The following is a 20,004-nucleotide window of genomic DNA, read 5'->3' as shown; positions in this document are numbered from 1 at the left end:
TGCATGGGTGCAGAACATGATTCTTGAGATATTTTAGAAAGGCAGAATCTGCGTTTTGCCAAAAGGGTCGGTTTGATTCTTGAATGGAACACAATAACTTGATTCGGCATTTGCTGAATGAAACACAATAATATATCATAATAATCGCGTAATTTTTCATGTATGGAGAAAGACTCTCTCTCTCTCTCTCCCCTCAATTTTCTGGTAGAAGCAATGTATTCAGAACAGTGAAGGTCTTGCAATTGAAGGTAATGGAGGTCACAATCCGTGGATAAGCAGAACATGATTCGTTTTCAACATTTAGCAATCGAAGAATTTGAATGGAATCTTGGAGTGCATAAAGAAAAGGAAATATGTGCTCAAAAAGTAGCACAACTAGCTGTTGTGTACATATACAAGGAGAAGCGTCAACATGTTCCAAGTGAGAAAGAAGTCGATTCATATAGCTAGTTCCAAACTCAAAGCTAACTAAGCAATGGCCGGCTATGATTACAGTTACAGATCAGGTTACTCTACCGGCAACAGGTTAGGATCGTACACTGACCAATGGGGCCAAACAAGGTATGCAAATGCTGCTGACAATGATGAGTGCGGGGGAGCTATGTTATACAAACTTTTTTTTCCTCTTGTTTTTGGTAAAAGCTATGTCACAAAGTTGGAGACGAGAGAAGTATTCATGATCATGTTCACTCACCTTTGTTAACCTTCATGCAGGCATGGCTCTCCTCCACTTGTTGAGCCAGTGAGAAATTACGGCTATGCTGCTGATGACAATTGGCGTAGGCCTCCAAGCCCACCACGACACGCCATTGATGGTTTCCACACCAGAATCCACACTGATGCTAGCCGTGATCCTAGGGTTGGACCCTTCAATGGCATAACCTCGGGCCAACAACCCAATCAAATTGGATACAATGGAACTACGGGCTATGGTGGCTATAGTGACTACAGCAACAACACATTGTACAAGCCTAATGGAAACACCATTCGGAATGACAACTATGATGACTACCACCACAACCGCAAACATGATAGTGTCATGGGGCCAATCAATCTGACGTCACACGGTGGCTACCACGGTAAGTCAAGCCATTCAACATGGACTTCTACACTTCCAGTTCGTGGTGATGGCAAACTCAGCATTCCAACAGATGACATGGAGAGGGCCCTGCACTACTTGAAGGAGAGTGCAAAGTCTTCAGCATGGCCAAGAACAACATGACAAATTCACGCAACTAATGTCTGATGTGCTTGGTGCTTTATGCTTCAGCTTGGCTTTTCTTGGGTCATTTTCATCCTTTGGTCTGGTCTAACCTAACTACTCTATCTGTTTTCTGTTATCTGCATCTGTTTAGCTGAACTGTAATACATTGAGGTGCACTCTTTGTAACCTGTGCTGATGATGGCATGTTTGCTTTGTGAAATTAGAAATAAAATAAGCTTTTCAGGAACTAAGCCCAAAGTATATTATGGGTTCTGTAACTATATAATCTTAACAAGTAATTATAGTTTCTGATCGGCTTCATATCAGCCTGATCATGGATATCAAGATAATATCTAAACTAATAAGCGATGGCAATCAAACGATAACCTCATAAGTATGCACTGTGCACTAATCGAGTTGCTCTTCGAACATCTCTGCCATATGTTGTATATCACTTGCCCTATTCACTATTCAACCAAAAGAATCCACAAGGTGTAAAACAGGTCAGAAGTAAGCTATTGTATGGAAGACAAGAGACTTTCCTTGTTCGTAACTACACCTCTACTAATGACATGCTCCAAAATCAAAAGAGAGATAAAGAATGACTTCGATTGTAGCTGTCTGCAAGCCTTCATTGTGTACATGCTCACTGCCACCTCGTCAGTTGGAACGTCTGGTTTTAGTATGAGCTCACTGGGATCGGTTTAGTTCTCTTGGCAGAGAATTTAACTTCCGAAGAGAAGCATCATATCAAGGCTGAAACATCAAGGAGATAGATAGGCATCACATTATGGCTGAAACATCAAGAAGTCGAGGTCTTAATCTCATGTGGGAGTGAAACCAATCCCAGAATTAAAGAATATTAGAGAAGTGTGCGACGGTATTTAGCATATGGAATTTACTGGACCAAGCCAGAGAGTGAAACAATGGTTTTTGGTTGTAAGCTTCTTCAGAAATAGCCAGATTTGTATTTCCAGCATGATAGAATAAAGGATGTAAAGTTATTCTCTTTATTATATTCTGTTCACATTAAGAATACATCACAGATTAAACGAATAAGGGAGGAAACTTGGGTGGATTTGCAATTGCTCAGAACAGAGGAAATGACAGGGGATCACGTGGTTAATGGATGTCTCAATCCATGTGTGAGCAGAACATGATTCTTCAGACTTTCTAAAAGGGAATAAATCTAGATTTGGGCCAAAGGTGTAGAATTGATCCTTGATGGATATCTTCAGGGGAAACATTTTAAGCCTAGTAGTCCTGAAGATGAGGTGATATGGGTGGGTGGAGAATGGCCAACCAGGGTCTATAGTTGCGGGTGGGACATGACCGAAAGTCCAATCAAACTATGCTCCCAATGAAACAGTGAAGATCAGACCTTCAGAACAATGGAGGTGGTCCCAATCCATGAATTGGCAGAATATGATTCTTTCAACACTTTGGCAATGTGAAAGGGAATGATGAAGTGCATCAGAGAAAGAAGCATATGTGATAGAAAGCTAAAATATCTGTACTTTCAATATATATATATATTAAAGGAGAGGCCTCAACATGTTTCAAGTGAGAAACAAGTCCTCAAAGTAAATCATATAGTTCACAGCTTCAGGCTAAGAAATGGCCGGCTATGATTACGGTTATAGATCAGGTTACTCTAACAGCAAGGGGGCAGGATCACACCCCAATGAATGGAGCAAGACAAGCTATGCAGATGAGGAGTGTCGTACAGTCATCGTTGATGCTGACGGAACACAAAGAACAATCATTGGTTGCACTCCCCTCCATAATCCAGGGGCCTATGTAACAAAAACTGAGACAATCATTCAGGAACGTATTCTCGCCCCTGCGTTCCCGGCTGCATACAAGCATAGCTCTCCTCCCACAGTGGTTGTTGAACCAGTGAAACAGTACGGGTATGCTGATGACAAGTGGCGTAGGCCTTCAAGCCCTGTGAAAGGTTACGGCTACTCTGCTGACGATCACAAGCTGCGCAGGCCTTCAAGCCCTGAGAAAGGTTATGGTTATTCTGTTGATGATCACAACAAGCTGCGTAGGCCTTCAAGCCCTGTGAAAGGTTATGGTTATGCTGCTGATGATCAAAGGTTGCGCAGGCCTTCCAGCCCCGAACATGATTATCCGCGGGAAGTTGGTAATTTCCTCACCAAAGTCCACACTGAAGCAAGCCGTGATCAACCCTCTAGGGTTGGACCCTTGAGCGGTGTAAACTGGCGCCAACAGCCCCAGCAAACCGGGCATAATGGCACTACAGGCTATGGTGATTATAGTGACTACAACAACAAACCATTGTACAAGCCAAATGGAAACACCAACTACGATGACTACCACCGCAAAAATGATAGTGGCAGCACGGGACCAACCATTATATCCAACGGTGCTAGGCCAATCCGTTCGACATGGGCTCCACCAGCTCCCGGTCGTGAGGGAAGACTTACCACCCCAACAGATGACATGGAGACAGCCTTGCGCTACTTGAAGGAAAGTGCAAAGCGAGATGAATATCAGACAGATGCTGCAAAGCGAAATGTCAGATTCAATGTGCCATCATGGCCATGAACAACATGACATATTCATCAAACAACTATCTATCTGATCTGATGGTAAAGGGCTTTTATTGGGTTATTTTCATCCGATGGTTTGGTCTAATCTCGCTACTCTGTCTGTGTCTGTTATTTCCTGTTTAGCTACATGTTAAAGGCATTGTGGTCTGAGTAACCTGTGTTGGTGACATGCCTGCCTTGTGAAATAAGTAATAAAATAAGCTTTCTTTCAGCAATTAATCCAGCAATAAATATGTAAGGTTGTATCTTTAGCTTATATAGTAAATGGAGCTTATGTTCCACTTTGTATGAACCTGATCACAGATATTCAGATCATATATCTAAAATAATTATAATTTCATTGAAAATGTCACAATTTCATGATAACCTTCTACCCTCAGTTATTAAATTACATCAAGATGAAGACTTTGATATACAGTGGAAATGGAGTTCTGCACGCAACACTATGTACCACAAGTATATATAGTGCATTTCATTTGTATAGAATAGAACAAGTTGAGAAAGACGCAATTGTGATTGTGATATTTGTAAGACAGTCCACCTTAATAATAATAATTCAGAAATGGAGTTCATATTAATTTATTTTCTCCTCTCCTCAACACCATGTAGATAGCGCCTGCATCTTTTTTTATACAATCAAATCCGAAGATTAAACTCAACCCTTCAATTCGGAAGCACTTTCTTCAAAAATCTTTAAAATGCTTGGAAAAGCTTGAAAGTGAAACATTTTAAAAACCCACAAATGCCTTTGGTGAAGTAAAATTTTCAAAATCAGAAATTTAATTAAAACAGGGTAAAACGGTAAAACAACAACCATTTAAAACAAAATTAAAAAAAACATGCCAACACAACACAAATATCATGGAAACCCCACACTGCTCTGAGCAACAGTTACCTTCCGGAGCTGATGACATGTTCAAGAAATTGAAGCTCGACACTTTATGTAATTGGCAAGAACGATATACGACTCGATAGTTGCCTTCGATACTCTATTGCTCCTGGGAAGAAAGTTGTAGAGGCTGCTGATCTTGGTGCCGATAAGCGCTCAAGGGTCAGTGTTTTCTTCGATTTGCTCGCCATCTATATGCTTTTTTTGGAACCACACCATGTATATGATTTTGGTTTTGGGTTTATCTCTCTCCGTCTTCTCTATACGATATGTTTCTTCTCTTCAGGTCTTTGACGAGGAGTTTCTATTTGGGATGTTGTCAAATTATTTGAGGTATATGATTCATTTCTGTTTTTGGTTGTAGGATTTGCTTCCGTTGCTTTTGTTTGACAATGAATTTCTTTTCATTTGTATTCTAAATCATATGAATTCTGTTTTGTTCTTGGTCAATTGCTAAACTAAATTCAATAGTTGTTGTTTGTTGTTTGTTGTTTGTTGTTCTATATATCATAACTTTTAAGATGGGCCCTTCATATCCACAGCTTTGCTCCCAAATTACCCTTCAGACTCTGCCCCTCATCTTGCTTCTCAGCATATGTTTCTTCTTCTTCTTCTTCAATCGCATTTTCCCAGTTCAGTCAATCACCTGCCAGTGTTCACACTCTTACAACAATTTTCAGAAAGACTGATCTGGGTCAAGGCCAACCATTCCCAGATTATCACTAGTTCTATATTCAAAAACCAGATTTTGGCTACAAAGCTTGTTAAAGCTTACTCTGATTTGGGTAGTTTGGTTGATGCCCGTCATGTGTTCCATGATTTATGGGTATTTAAGAAAAGAGAGATACAATGAGACCCTTAACTTGTTTAGTTTGATGGGTTCTTGCAATTTGGAGACTGATAGCTATATGTGTAATTTGCACTCAAGGCGTGCATGGGCTTATCAGATTATAAAAGGGGTATGGAAGTTATTAAGAGATCTGTGGATAAAGGAATTGAAAGTGATTGGTTCTTGGGGAGTTCAATGATTAATTTCTTTGTGAAATTCGATAAGATTGGTGATGCACAAAGGTTTTTCGATAGGATGCCGTAAAGAGATGTTGTTTGTTGGAATTCCATGATTGGTGGCTATGTGCAATCTAGTCAGTTTAGTAAGGCAATTGATATGTTTCTAGAAATGTGTAGTTGTGGGGTTTGGCCAAATCTAGTCACTATGTTGAGCATAATTCAAGTTTGCATTAAAAGTGGGGATTTCAAGCTTGGAAAATGTGTTCATGGGTGCATAGTTAGACTGGGAATGGGTAATGAGGTACGGACCTGACTAATTGATATGCATAGTAATATGGGTGAAATGCAAAGTGCCTGTTGGGTTTTCGAGACCATGCAGACAAGAAATTTGGTTTCATGGAATGTCATGATATCGGGGTGTACTCACAATGGTCTGGTGCATGAGTCTTTCGTCTTCTTCCACAGATTAGTCACAAGTGATGGTAGGTTTGATTCTGGGACTATGGTGAACCTTGTTCAGGGCTGTTCTCAAACAGCTGATCTGGAAAGTGGAAAAATCCTACATTGTTGTGCTTTTCGGAGGGGTTTTGATTTAAATCCCATTTTTTCCACTGCCATTGTTGATCTGTACTCTAAATGTGGTGCAATAAAGCAAGCACCTTTTGTCTTCGACAGAATGGAAGAGAGGAACGTGATTACATGGACTGCTATGCTGCTAGGATTGGCACAAAATGGGCATGCAGAAGAAGCCTTGAAACGATTCTGTCAGATGCGAGAAGAGGGAATTGCTGCAAATTCAGTAACTCTTGTTAGTTTAGTCCATTCTTGTTCCCATTTAGGTTCTCTGAAGAAAGGAAGGAGTGTTCATGGTAATTTAATCCGGCATGTCCATGCACTTGGTGTAGTTAACATGACAGCCTTGATTGATGTGTATGCGAATTGTGGAAAAATAAAGTATTCTGAGAGGATATTTGAAAATTGCTCCATTTGTAGAGATGTTATCCTATGGAACTCTATGATAACAAGCTATGGTATTCATGGTTATGGACTGCAAGCTCTTGGCGTTTATAGAAGAATGAAGGATGAGGGATTTAAGCCAAATGAAACCTCCTTTCTCTCTCTTCTAACTGCTTGTGGTCACTCAGGATTTGTCGAAGAGGGGATCAAATTATTCCATAGCATGGAGAGAGACCCTGACATTGTGCTGAAGGAAAAACACTATGCTGGTTATGTGGATCTTTTAAGCTGAGCAGGCCGATTTGAAGAAGCAGAGGCATTGATGGAGCAAATGCCTTATAAACCAGGAAATTATGTTCTTGAAGCATTGCTAAATGGATGTCACGCTCACAAGAACATTGATCTGGGGTATAAAGACAGCAGATAGATTACTTTGTATTGATTCCATGAACCCTGGAATTTATGTTGTGTTATCAAACATTTATGCTCAAGCAAGGAGATGGGATTCTGTAAATTATATTCGAAGCCACATGAGGACGAAGGGACTCAAAAAAAAAAAAAAAAAAAAAAACAGGGTGTAGCTTGATTGAAGTAGGACACCAAGTTTACTAATTTTTTGCTGGAGACAACTCACATCCAAATTGGGCAGAGATTCATCAGCATTTGGAGATTTTAAGAGTAGCAGTTGAGGCTTCTGATTATGTACCTGATACAAGTTGTGTTCTTCGTGACGTGGATGAGCCTGCGAAGGTAAGGTTGCAATGGGACCACAGTGAGAGATTAGCCATTGCATTTGGACTTTTAAGCACACCAGCTGGGAGCTTGATTAGGATCACAAAGAATCTGCATGTATGTGTTGATTGTCACAATGTGACTAAATATATATCCAAGATTGTGAGGGGGAAACTTATTGTGAGAGATGCCAATCGTTTCCATCACTTTGTTGATGGGAAATGCTCCTGTAATGATTACTGGTGATGAGGGTCTTCTTGTGGAGAGAGGACGTGGCTAGTTTGTAACAAGAATTTTGAAGCTCAGCTCCTGTTTGTAAACTTATCCCCACAAGAATTGCTGCCAAGTCAAGACCTGAGGCTGAAGTTTTGATTTTTCTAGTGTCAAAAAGTTTTTTCAATTTTTGTATGTCAATTCGTATGCAAATAAGATATTGTAATGAAATCACATAATCTGACCATCATCTAATGATGCAAATTTAGGAACAGTTTACCTATTACCCTTGTCATCCACCAAGTGTATATTTAATGAAATTACCTACCATGGCATGTGCCACATTGTTTCATGTATACACAGGCATGTATAAGAACCAATTGCAAGAGTTGGCTCAGAGAAGTTGCTTCAATTTGCCATCTTATTCATGCATCCGAGAAGGTCCAGACCATGCCCCTCGATTCAAATCAACAGTCAACTTCAATGGAGAAACTTTTGAAAGTCCTACATTTTGCTCTACTCTTAGACAGGCAGAACATGCTGCAGCAGAAGTAGCATTGAACACACTTGCAAAAAGAGGCCCTTCCAGAGCATTGGCTGCAAGAGTATTGGTTAGTAGCAAAAGTTGTATTGCTTTTCTTCTTTTAGTTCGATAGTGCATAGTTGTTCAATAATTAGTATTGTGGTTTTTGCTGCACAGGATGAAACTGGAGTTTACAAGAACTTGCTTCAGGAAACTGCTCATAGAGCTGGGTTGAACCTTCCTGTTTATACGACTGTTCGATCTGGACCAGGCCATGTTCCTGTGTTCTCATGTACAGTTGAGCTAGCAGGAATGAGCTTTATGGGGGAACCATCTAGGACAAAGAAACAAGCTCAGAAAAATGCTGCGATGGCTGCTTGGACAGCCCTGAAAAGATGTATGCATTTTCTCATTATTGTTCGTTTTCTTTTTCTTCTGAGTGTGCTTTACAAAACAAGCATGTTGTGGTTTGCCTTGAAAGATTCTATGCACTATTTCATGCATTTTGCTGCTTACCAGTTCAACCAAGGAAAGTGCTCATATCTGTAATTTACTTCACTGAAGGTAAACGCCTATATATGTAAATTATTCCATGTTATCCATGCAGTGGCTGGACGTGGCTCGACTTCTTCAGCGGAGTCTAGAGGCAATGAAGAACAGGAACAAGTAATTATTGCTCGTATTCTTGGAAGTTTTCAGCCGTCAGAGTCTAAAAATACTCAAAGTGATCGCCGACATGGACAGCAGACATACATTCCCATCTACAACAAATCTACCCTGCCATCACCAAGTTTATATCCTATGCAATTCCAGAACTGGGCTTATTCTAATTATTCCCCTGAAATAGCAATGTATGAATTGTGGCAGCAAGAGCAATTATTACCGCAACAAAATTGCCTGCTGCCGCTTCCTGTTTCACTAGCTACTCCATCTATTCCTCAGATGTTTCCATTTATGCAATCTGTGCTCCACCCTGATCACCGTCTATACTTTCCAGCAAGGGGGCAACAGTCAACCTCTGCGGGACCTAGAATTACAATTGCTACATCAGGCCCATCATTCTGCTTCTCAAACCATTTAGTTCCTAACCCAATCAGGGGCAAGTCCACAGTGACTATTCAAGAGATACAGGAAGAAAAGCCAGAAGAATCACCCGAGTACTCTCCATCTGTAGTGTCAGATCCCTTTAGTCCTGGAAACAGCGGCACTGAACTAAGAATCCAGGAACAAGTTCAGGATGAGAAACAGAAGCTTGGTGAGTTAGGAAGCAAAGTTGGAAGCCTTCAGCTGGAATGCAACCCAACTGGGCAATTTGGATGGCCTCACCCTAGGATGATGGATTCTAGTTCTAAGCCAGTTGACTTTGGATTACAAAGGCCTCATGGCTTTGACTCTTGTAGGCCCAATTTGAGACCCCAAAATCCTCCAAGAGTAAGTACTTCTACAAGCCTAAGACCACAATTTGCTGCAGATCCTGTAATAATGAGAACTGTAAGGCCTACTTCTTCACTGGGGTCAAGACCACAAAATTTCCCAAGCAGGATTCCTGCTCCACCAAGAATGAGAACTGGGATTCCTTTGTCTTCAGCTGCACCCATGCCTGAAAGAAAAGAACTGGGAGGACTACGACCTAGCTTCATGGCACCAGCTGTTCGAATTAGATCAGTTGTACCGGTTTGTTCAGCTCCACCAGCAAGAAAATTGCCAAGTTCCAGCCAGAGGAGAGAGTTACCAAACATGGAGAAGAAAGATACCAATCAAGAAGACACGTCAAAAGCAAGTTGAGTGCTTAGTAAACTTCATATATGATTCAAGTATAGATAATACAGAAGTCCTATTAGTTTTTTGGTAGTTTATGTTGTTAGCCATTGATGCTTCTGCAAAGTAATTACAAATAAAGCAGTAGTTTATTTTATTTTTTTGGAATTCCTTGTATAAATTTGAGATCAGATTCTTTGAGCTTTATCAGGATTGAGACATTCATTCTTATTTTTCAAAGTACGTGAGTGATATATGTACTGGCTAAAGGGGGAGAGATATATAGCTTTGTGTTGATACTAGATAGTAAAATGCTCTTATCCTATTCCTCAAAACTCTGCATAATTTACCAACTAACTCTTCAGTTGAACTTGGAATCTCTTTCAAGTTGGCAGATAATTATTCAAAAAATTAACCTTTCAAGATTTTATATTTCGTTTTTTTTTGTTGCATCTTTCAAAAAATAAACGTATTTCGTGTTCATTTTACTTTCTTTTTAGCACAATAGGTTTAAAACCATTTTTTTTTTTTTTTGGTGGTGTTAAACATGCTACAGTATTGCTAATGTTTTCAGTTTACTTTCAGTATTCACAAACATATTAAAACTGCAATATATTACGTTAGGGGTGTTTAGAATTTTAAGATATTTTTCTACTTGAAATATGAAATTTGGATATTAATCAGTCGGGATCTAAATTTCCAAGCCCTTTATGTTTTGGTAAATATTTTTCAATTCACAGGTTAAAAACACCAAAAAAAAAACCAACAAAAAAATATCCGTGAGAAAAACCCCAAAAACCCTAGTGTATCAAGAACTATGTATCACATGTTTTCGACTTAAAAAAAAAAAAAAAAGAACTATGTATCACATGCCCAATGTTACATTATGCACCCGCCTTGCACGCTTGCCACGTTACAAATTACCTTAATTTCTTATAACTCTTGGGGCACAAATGTCCAGATAGGTTTTCATAATTCCCAGAGTACCCCCCACCGGTGACAGATGTCGTTCATAAACATGTCGTGCATTTTTTTGGGTCATCCTAGAGAGACCACTATATATATATATACAACTTTTCTCTACACCTGGAACAATAAACCCTAGACCCTTCTCTTCTGAGCTCTCTCCCTCTCCCCTCTACCCCTTCCCCCTCTCTCGCAGCTCCGCACATAAAGAGGTAAGAAATTACGATTTTAATGACTATTTGTCGTTGAACAAACCTCCCTCTGTATATACACGTTCGTGTGGCTTTTCTTGTTCTTGTGCAAAGTTGTGGATTTTAAAAATGATCAGTGGGGCAATTAATTTCATAGTAAAAGTATGAACTTGATGGGTTTTGGGTGTATTAGTAGGAATATTTTGTTGCTATCAGAGTTGCCGTGTGATTTTAAGAAAAAAAATTATGGGTGATTATGCTTGTGTATTTTGGTGTAGGTGTGTTTGAGAAGCTGGAAAAATGCTTGTGTTGTTCGAAACTCCGGCAGGCTTTGCCTTATTTAAAGTGTTGAATGAAGGGAAGCTCTCCCAAGTTGAGGTAATTACTGTCTTAAAACCGTGTTTATGTGTGTATTTTGTTTGATGTCTGAGAAGAGTGAAGGAATCTGTGAAAAATGCGTCTGTGCATTATTTATTTTTTATCCTAGCTTTCTTTGCAAGTTTGCAACTTTATTTATCTCAGCTTTTAAGTCTTGGGTCTGATTTCGTGACTCTCTTAAATTATATTGCAGGATCTATGGAAGGAATTTTCAAGTGCAGAGTCAGCTAGACAGGTGTTTATCTGTGTTTTTATGTGTGTGTAGTATGTGTATTAGTTTTACTTGTATTTATGCTTCAAAATATTTTTTGTTAGTTATCCATCTAATCAGTACATGGCATTGGTTTAGGTTGTCAAACTGAAAGCTTTTTCCAAGTTTGAGAATACATCAGAAGCTTTGGAAGCAGCAACCCTGCTGATTGACAGTAAACCCAGCAAAGGTCTGCGCAAGTTCTTGCGTGCGCACTGCAGTGGCGAAACTCTGGCTGTTGCAGATTCTAAGCTTGGAAATGTCATCAAGGAAAAACTGGTATGCCAGAGCTCTGCTTTAGAGAAATTTGGAACTGTTGTGAAACCTTTTGATGATAAAGTACATAGTGGTCTGTTGTAAGTTGATATTTTCGTGTTTCGTATTATTTAAGTCGGTGCATGCATTTTCTTGCAGAAAATAGACTGCGTTCACAACAATTCTGTTATGGAGTTGATGAGAGGTGTAAGAAATCAGTTGACTGAACTCATAGCTGGTCTGCAAGTTCAAGATTTGGCACCAATGAGCTTGGGTTTATCCCATAGTTTATCTCGATATAAGCTCAAGTTCAGTGCTGAAAAGGTGTGCTTTTAATTATGAATTGACATCTCAGGACTTTGTACTGTGGCTAATTGAAATTAATTTGCTCTTTCAAGTTATAGCTTCGTTTTGGGAGGTTTCTGTAGACCTAATATAATTTACTGAATTCCAGGTTGATACAATGGTTATTCAAGCCATTGGTTTGCTTGATGATCTTGATAAAGAGCTAAATACATATGCAATGAGGGTTCGAGAATGGTACGGTTGGCATTTTCCAGAGCTTGCTAAGATTGTCCAGGACAATATCCTGTATGCCAAGGCAGTGAAGCTGATGGGCTATCGTGCCAATGCTGCAAAGCTTGATTTCTCCGAGGTAAGATTTGGTGATTTGTTTTGCTGCTGTAATCATAATAATATCTCCTATGGGTTTCCAGTGTATCCACCCTCTGTCTATGGTTGAATATTCTCTGTGACCAAGTTGCTGCCATCACACATTTTTTTCCTGGGTTAACATTTATTCATCATTGGGGAACAAATCTTCTATAATTAAGTTCTAAATCTCCCTTGTTAGAGCCTATGGGTATATAAGGGTAGTTGTGTTTTATCATCACACTTTTTTGTGTTGCTAATAAATCTCATATTCTTGGTCAAACTATAACAGATATTGCCAGAGGAGGTTGAAACTGAATTGAAGGATGCAGCTATGATATCTATGGGAACTGAAGTTAGCGAGCTTGATTTGATTAACATCAAAGAACTCTGTGACCAAGTTCTCTCTCTATCTGAGTACAGAGCTCAGCTATATGATTATTTAAAAAACAGGATGAACACCATTGCACCAAATTTGACTGCTCTCGTTGGAGAGCTTGTTGGTGCTCGCCTCATTGCCCATGGTGGTAGCTTGTTGAACCTTGCAAAGCAGCCTGGGAGCACGGTTCAGATTCTTGGAGCTGAAAAGGCCCTCTTCAGAGCACTGAAGACTAAGCATGCAACACCAAAATATGGGCTTATCTACCATGCATCCTTGATTGGTCAAGCAGCACCAAAGCTCAAGGGTAAAATATCACGCTCACTTGCAGCAAAAACTGCATTAGCAATTCGATATGATGCTCTTGGAGATAACCAAGATAACACAATGGGACTGGAAAATCGAGCCAAGGTATTTATTTTTGCTCATTGTTTTCTTTTAGTATTTTGAAAGCATCTGCTTAGAGATAAACATCTGCGCAGCTTGAAGCACGGTTAAGGAATCTTGAAGGCAGAGAGTTGGGTCGGTTTGCTGGATCAGCTAAAGGCAAACCAAAGATTGAAGTCTACGACAAGGATCGCAAGAAGGGAGCTGGAGGATTGATAACTGCTGCCAAGGTCTGACAAATGTTTCTTTGGGATTTTTATTTCAGTTTGTCAGTTGATTATTTTAACCCTTTCTGTTCTCTGTAGGCATATAATCCCGCAGCAGATTCTGTTCTTGGCCAAACGACACCTGCTGGAGAAGATAAGAAAGAGAAGAAAAAGAAGAAGGCTGATGATGAAGACATGCCTGCGTCAAATGACAGAAATGGAAATGTGGAAGCAGAAGAGGAACCCGTGAAGAAGGAAAAGAAGAAGAAGAAGAAGCATTCAGCTGAGGATGTTGATGTGGTTGAAAATGCTGATGCCGGAGAGAAGAAGAAAAGGAAAAGAAAACAAGCTGAAGAAGAATCTGATACGCCAAGCAAGAAGAAAGAGAAGAAGAAGAAGAAGAAAAGTGATGATTGAGGAACTTCGGAAGTTGTAATGATTGGAAACTCAACAATTTTGTTTAAGTTAGGGCAATCAGTCAGCTTTTCTATATATAAAATCGGGTCATTGTTGTTTTATTTCTTTGCTAGGTGTGGTCATTTCAAACTACTTATGCAGTTATTATGTAACCTCTAATTTCTGATAGACAAGTGTTACGTGAAGTTGGTCAAGAGAATCGTTTTGCCCATCCAATCGTTCTCTGCGTCTCTTTACATTTCCAAAGTTTAATTTGCCTGCTGCTGTAAAAAAATTAAGGGCATAATATTTTCTCACTTGACATTGGATGGGAAGTTTTCTGCCTCTCTCTCACAAACATTTTCTTTTCTAAAATCTAGAGTGGGCTATGGAACCCTCTTTCTTTTCCGTCCTTTCCTGGAGTCGAACTTTGTGGTACTTGGGAAACTTTGCAATTTGCAAAGAGACCAAATGCACCATTTAATTTTTGAGGCCTTCCAGTGGTGGATTATTTCTTCGCAAATTAGATTGATCTATTTGACAAAAAAAAGATTGATCTTGGCTTTTGCACTATTGTTAGTGCGGAACCACGACTTGGTAAATACGAAATATACGTGGGGATATGTTTTATTTGAAAATAATTTCTTTATACTGGGTTTTGTAATATAAAAAGCAGGCATTTTTGAAAAACCAAGAATTGTGCTAACGGATTCATAGCTCGGTTAGTGGTCTAACTTTAAACAGTGATCTCATGTTCAAACTTCAATGGCGTGCTCCTCCTCCTTCCAAAATATACCCAAAAAAAATTAAAAACCAAGAAAAGTATAATATGTTTCCTGCAAAGAATAATTACTTCATTTAAATAAAAAAAAGTTTTTTTGGGTATTATTTATAAGTATCCCCAACAAAAAAATAGATTCACACTTCCGTCTACATGGAAATGATTAAAACGATGATTGAAAAATTCGACATATTGTATGCAAGCTGTAAAAAATAAACTTTTTTAATGCTTGAGACCTCTTTTGCAATTGTTTGGAAAAAGACAAATTCGATCTTGAAAATTTTAACGGAAGTGTAGTGACTTTCCGTTGTCCTTTTTTTTGTGTTCAACATTGTAGTTATATTTTAAGTCTTCAAAACTTTCCTGAAAACTCTTCAAACAAGTTTTTGGTAAAGTTTTGGGTATTTTTGTGTTTCCTGTTCCCATTTGGAATTGGTTTTGTTAGTAAAAAACAGAAATAGAGCCTTCAGGGGAAATAAATATATAAAAAAAACTAAATACGCACAAGAAATAAATAAAAGACGAAATTCTATTTGCCCAGAAAATTTGAGTAATATAAATAAATCCATTCATTCCTTATTTTGTTGGGAGAGAGGTAGAGATTAGAAGAAAGAGAGTTGTCGGGTTTGACTTAGGAAAATTGGGAGATCTGCTGCTCTTTTTATTCGTCCTCTTGTCCGAGAGAGAGCCACAAGGGACGCCAAAACCATACCAAAACAAAAAAACTTAACAAATCTTACCAATCACAGACAGATTCAATCACAGTAAGTTTAACTCTTCCTCTTTAAATCACTTGCTTTTCCAATCTCACTTTCTTTCTTTAAAAGTCTGCCACTTTCTTGGGAAATCTCTTCCTTCACTCACTCTCTTAATACCCAGATCAATTAATTTGACTTGTTAGTGAAGCTTGAAGAATCCCCAATTCCTTTCTAACCAAACTTCGAACTTTCAGCTACTCTTTCTTGTTTTTCATGTTGGTTTGATGATTTTGGTTACTGGGTTCTCTTAATCACATGCGTTTATGTACTGGTTAATGTTTGGTGAAAAGGTTGATCTGCGGAAGTTGTTTTCTGATAAGTTTTAGGTGAAGGCTGATTCTTGAATCTTTTTTATTGTAGATTTTTGGAGGGTATTTAACCATCTGTTGTTGCAAATTGGTTGATTTTGTAGTTTTGTGAGTGAAGGAAGAGCTTTTTGCATAGACCATGTTGAGAGATGAGGCTTAGATTTAAGAATGGGGTGTGTGATTAGCAGAGAAGCGTCCTCAGGAGTAGATTCTGAGTCTAAGGGTGAGAAGAAGGATTTGAGTGTAGAATCTAAGAGGAAGGTAGATGATGTTGTGGTGCCGAAGGTAGATAGTGAAACTATTGAGGTTCATGATGGTGGGGGTGAGGCTCATGTGGGTGGGGGTGAGGCTAAGAAGGAGGAGAATGGTCATGGAGGTCAAAGACCTCCCAGGGGGGAGAGAAGGCGGTCAAAGCCAAACCCAAGGTTAGGTAATCTACCGAAGCAATCGCGTGGTGAGCAGGTGGCAGCCGGGTGGCCCCCCTGGCTCACGGAGGCGTGCGGGGAGGCGCTCAATGGGTGGATTCCACGGAAAGCAGACACGTTTGAAAAAATTGATAAGGTGCGTTTTCTTTTTTCTTTTTCTTTTTTCTGGAAAAAGTGGAGATTGTTATTGTTGCTTGCTTTGTAAAAATGATGTGGTGGAGATAGTTTATGAGAATTTCACATAATTATGGTCGTTTGCTATGACTTGAAGGGAAAATGTGATCAGCCAAGTCATTTTAGATGCATTCTTCAAAATCTTCCTATTTGGAGTGACTATCACAAATGATGTGGCCGTAAACAAAATTGCAATTAATTGCACAATGCCTATCACATAATTTTGGGTCGTATCATTTTTTATGGATATTTCATCATGTATAGCTTTCTTGGCCAGTTCATCATGTAGCTATGCTTTAGTTTATGTACTCTTCTTGTGTATGGTTTTGATTCCTTTCATTTTGTTTTCCCTAATGTTAGATTGGGTCAGGAACATATAGTAATGTGTACAAAGCTAAAGATATGTTGACGGGGAAAATTGTTGCACTAAAGAAAGTTAGATTTGACAATTTGGAACCTGAGAGCGTGAGATTTATGGCTAGAGAAATCCTAATTTTGCGGAGACTGGATCATACGAATGTTGTAAAGTTGGAGGGTCTGGTTACATCGAGGATGTCATGTAGTTTGTACCTGGTGTTTGAGTACATGGAGCATGATCTAGCTGGACTTGCTGCAAGCCCAGATATTAAATTTACAGAACCTCAGGTTAGCCATTTTTGCCCTAAACTTTGAAACCTATTTATCACGTTGAAAGCAACTATTCTGATATTTCGTTATTTGGCATCTCACAATTCAGGTCAAATGTTACATGCATCAACTGCTATCCGGACTTGAGCACTGTCACAACCGTGGTGTGCTTCACCGTGACATTAAGGGATCAAATCTTTTGATTGACAACGGAGGAGTACTTAAGATTGCTGACTTTGGGTTGGCTTCTTTTTTTGATCCAAACCACAAGCATCCCATGACTAGTCGGGTGGTTACTCTATGGTATCGACCTCCTGAGCTTCTTCTTGGGGCTACTGACTATGGTGTGGGCGTGGACCTTTGGAGTGCAGGTTGCATTTTAGCAGAGTTACTAGCTGGGAAGCCTATCATGCCTGGTCGTACAGAGGTATCATGTTAACTCTCTTTGTGGATTTTACATTTGTCCTTGCTTAGTAAAAGACTAAATCTGTGAGAAGACATTTAACTGGTAATGTTTAAGATTGAGATATCGCCAGGTAATTTATAATTATTGCCTCCGGTTTGGTTGTACGATCATATATCCAAGTTGTTTTTCCTAAATGTCACTGCCATGGTTCGATGATATATCTAGTTGGCTTTCATAACACTGAGTTTCTTGTGTTCAGTTGGTTGTAATAGATGTTTAAAGCTAAAATCTTTTCCATTTTCATTGTTTGTAAGTTAAAAAAATGCTGATATGATAACATATATATGGACATTTTATGCTATTCTTGCTTACTGTGTTTCTGACATAAATATGTAAACTGCCTACTGTAGACATGTCTGACATCTTTACTTCTCAAATAGGTGGAACAACTACATAAGATATACAAACTATGTGGCTCACCTTCAGATGAATACTGGAAAAAGGCAAAGTTGCCCAATGCAACTCTATTTAGGCCCCGGGAGCCTTACAAAAGAGCCATAAGAGAGGCATTTCAAGAGTTTCCTCCATCATCATTGCCCCTTATCGAAACCCTTCTCGCAATTGATCCAGCAGAACGTCAGACAGCCACAGCTGCATTGAGCAGTGAGGTGAGTTCTAACACTACGACCATTTGTTATCATTTCAAGATCTTGATAATGTATGGCTTCTTTCTATGTATTGTATTCTTTCTATAAGTTTAATCAACTACAACGAATCTTGATTTCTTGATAGTAGACTTGTCGGATTTTAGATAAGACTCCAAGAAAAAAAGCAAAAAAATGCAAACTGAAATGCTTGCTGCATATCTTTCCTTGACTATTTTAGGGCCTTGTAGTCTGGAATGGTTAATGAAACTAAGCATTGTAATCCTTAAACTGTCACCCGCTTAACTGTGTCAAGTTGGGGTCCAAGTCTTGTCTGGTAGTGTGGTGCCTAACCATCACTATAGTTATGCTAATTGGGTCCATATGCCGGTCCATGACTGCATTGATGAAAATCATGCATACTTTGTGCTAGTTGGTGATTATGTTAAGCTACCATGGTTCCTTTTGATAAATGTACTTATATTCTCGGTTTTGCTCATTCTTTCCTTGCAGTTTTTCATGACAGAGCCTTATGCTTGTGAACCTTCTAGCCTCCCACAGTATCCCCCAACCAAAGAAATTGATGCCAAACGCAGGGATGATGAAGCTCGTAGGTATGGGTCTTGTAGACTTTTTGAAGCTTAGATCTCACCATGTTTGGATACTCAACCACCATATGTGAAATTAATTTCATAAGTTCGCTTATATTCAATAATGTGTGAAATGTGACAAGCAAAATTTTGATGGTTGTGCAGACTTCGAGCTGCTGGTAGAACCCAAGCTGAAAGTGCAAAGAAAACACGCACACGTGAACGTGCTCCTAGGGCTATGGCTGCTCCAGAAGCCAATGCCGAGCTTCAATCCAATATTGACGTATGTCTAATATTTGCTTCTATCAATCATTGTCATCTTATAACTTCACAGTTCATTTACATAAATATGCTTTTAGATTACATATTTTTACAAGAAGATAATAAGAAAGAAAAATAACAAAGTGGTCTAGCATTGTCAAAAGAATACTGCTGAGATGTCAGTGAGCCTGAGCTGTTTGGTTTGCCACTTCAACATGCTTTGGCAATGCGACGTTGGCTTGTTTATTTGCCACACATTAATGAGTTTGGATTTAATGTACTTGCCAGCTTTACATGCTTAGACATAACATAACAATTTGACCAACTTTGGATGAGTTATTTGATTCAGGTTTCAATTTATAAGTATGCTAATACATCAATTATCTTCTAAAACAGAGAAGGCGCCTAATTACACACGCAAATGCAAAGAGCAAAAGCGAAAAGTTTCCTCCACCACACCAGGATGGGGCAGTTGGCTACCCTTTGGGATCTTCACATCATATTGATCCTGCCCTTGTTCCTCCTGATGTCCCTTTCAGTACAACCTCATTCAGTTATCCTAAAGAATCAATGCAAACTTGGTCAGGTCCTTTGGTTGACTCTACTACTGCTGGTGGTCCAAGACGGAAGAAACATACCGGACATGATGCCCGAGAAACATCAAAATCCTATACAGGAAACCATAGAGAGAAACATCAGGATGCTCGTGTTCGAGGAAAGAGAAGTGTGGCTTAAACCCGAGTTCATAAAGTGGGAACATAATTGTGAACTGTTGGATGCCTCTTTCCAATCCCTATTCCATGGGAGTCTGATTGTTAGCAGACAAGAGTTGAATTTATCAGCCCCAGCTTCTTTTCGCAGTGTAATTGTTTCATTAGAAGTGCAGGGTTAAATACAATATTTTTTGTTTTATAATCCCGTTTACCTTTTGTCCCCCCATATCTACAAGATAATGATTTTTTCTTCTTTTCTTTTTTGCTCCTTTTCAATTTGTTGGATGGTGAATTGGTGAGAGGCGTTGCCCTCTGTTATGTATATCTTCATCTTAATTCTTTTTCCCAAGTTTGTGGTGTTGGAAGCTTACTGCTTGGAGTAGTGAAATGATTTA

General features: G+C 39.1%; 5 protein-coding genes and 1 pseudogene across 7 annotated transcripts; all 6 read left to right on the top strand.

Annotated features, from left to right (window-relative positions):
• The first annotated feature begins 382 nt into the window (after window positions 1-382).
• LOC103318549 (uncharacterized) lies at window positions 383-1,451 on the top strand. The gene is made up of 2 exons (XM_008219946.3): window positions 383-561; window positions 715-1,451. Exons 1-2 carry the CDS (start codon window positions 476-478, stop codon window positions 1,220-1,222), a joined length of 594 nt encoding a protein of 197 aa, XP_008218168.2. The 5' UTR covers window positions 383-475; the 3' UTR covers window positions 1,223-1,451.
• Window positions 1,452-2,755: 1,304 nt separating this feature from the next.
• On the top strand, window positions 2,756-3,998 carry LOC103318548 (uncharacterized). The gene has a single exon (XM_008219945.3). The coding sequence runs from the start codon at window positions 2,822-2,824 to the stop codon at window positions 3,776-3,778; it is 957 nt and encodes a 318-aa protein (XP_008218167.2). The 5' UTR covers window positions 2,756-2,821; the 3' UTR covers window positions 3,779-3,998.
• Window positions 3,999-4,740: 742 nt separating this feature from the next.
• On the top strand, window positions 4,741-10,158 carry LOC103318547 (double-stranded RNA-binding protein 2-like). Its single transcript, XM_008219944.2, has 5 exons — window positions 4,741-4,834; window positions 4,959-5,005; window positions 7,946-8,193; window positions 8,283-8,502; window positions 8,713-10,158. The coding sequence occupies exons 3-5, from the start codon at window positions 7,948-7,950 to the stop codon at window positions 9,888-9,890; spliced, it is 1,644 nt and encodes a 547-aa protein (XP_008218166.2). The 5' UTR covers window positions 4,741-4,834; window positions 4,959-5,005; window positions 7,946-7,947; the 3' UTR covers window positions 9,891-10,158.
• LOC103318598 (pentatricopeptide repeat-containing protein At3g12770-like) lies at window positions 4,747-7,868 on the top strand (annotated as a pseudogene). Its single transcript, XR_016125813.1, has 3 exons — window positions 4,747-4,834; window positions 4,959-5,005; window positions 5,215-7,868. The product of XR_016125813.1 is annotated as a pentatricopeptide repeat-containing protein At3g12770-like (transcript).
• Window positions 10,159-10,910: 752 nt separating the features above from the next.
• On the top strand, window positions 10,911-14,159 carry LOC103318546 (NOP56-like pre RNA processing ribonucleoprotein). The gene is made up of 9 exons (XM_008219943.3): window positions 10,911-11,041; window positions 11,299-11,398; window positions 11,592-11,633; window positions 11,748-11,927; window positions 12,063-12,227; window positions 12,358-12,558; window positions 12,847-13,344; window positions 13,416-13,550; window positions 13,626-14,159. Exons 2-9 carry the CDS (start codon window positions 11,321-11,323, stop codon window positions 13,941-13,943), a joined length of 1,617 nt encoding a protein of 538 aa, XP_008218165.2. The 5' UTR covers window positions 10,911-11,041; window positions 11,299-11,320; the 3' UTR covers window positions 13,944-14,159.
• Window positions 14,160-15,282: 1,123 nt separating this feature from the next.
• Window positions 15,283-19,958, top strand: LOC103318545 (Protein kinase superfamily protein). Of its 2 annotated transcripts, none has more exons than XM_008219941.2 (8): window positions 15,283-15,467; window positions 15,822-16,330; window positions 16,729-17,013; window positions 17,105-17,422; window positions 17,842-18,069; window positions 18,559-18,659; window positions 18,801-18,918; window positions 19,293-19,958. In XM_008219941.2, the coding sequence occupies exons 2-8, from the start codon at window positions 15,938-15,940 to the stop codon at window positions 19,629-19,631; spliced, it is 1,782 nt and encodes a 593-aa protein (XP_008218163.1). In that variant the 5' UTR covers window positions 15,283-15,467; window positions 15,822-15,937; the 3' UTR covers window positions 19,632-19,958. The 2 variants fall into 2 exon arrangements, with proteins under 2 accessions (XP_008218163.1, XP_008218162.1); XM_008219940.3 differs by having other exon boundaries at window positions 15,284-15,467; window positions 15,874-16,330.
• The last annotated feature ends 46 nt before the right edge of the window (window positions 19,959-20,004 follow it).

This window comes from Prunus mume, linkage group LG1 (genome assembly GCF_029339155.1).
Source record: "Prunus mume cultivar Tortuosa linkage group LG1, ASM2933915v1, whole genome shotgun sequence".
NCBI lineage: Eukaryota > Viridiplantae > Streptophyta > Magnoliopsida > Rosales > Rosaceae > Prunus > Prunus mume.
This window is presented reverse-complemented; position numbering and strand designations above follow the sequence as displayed.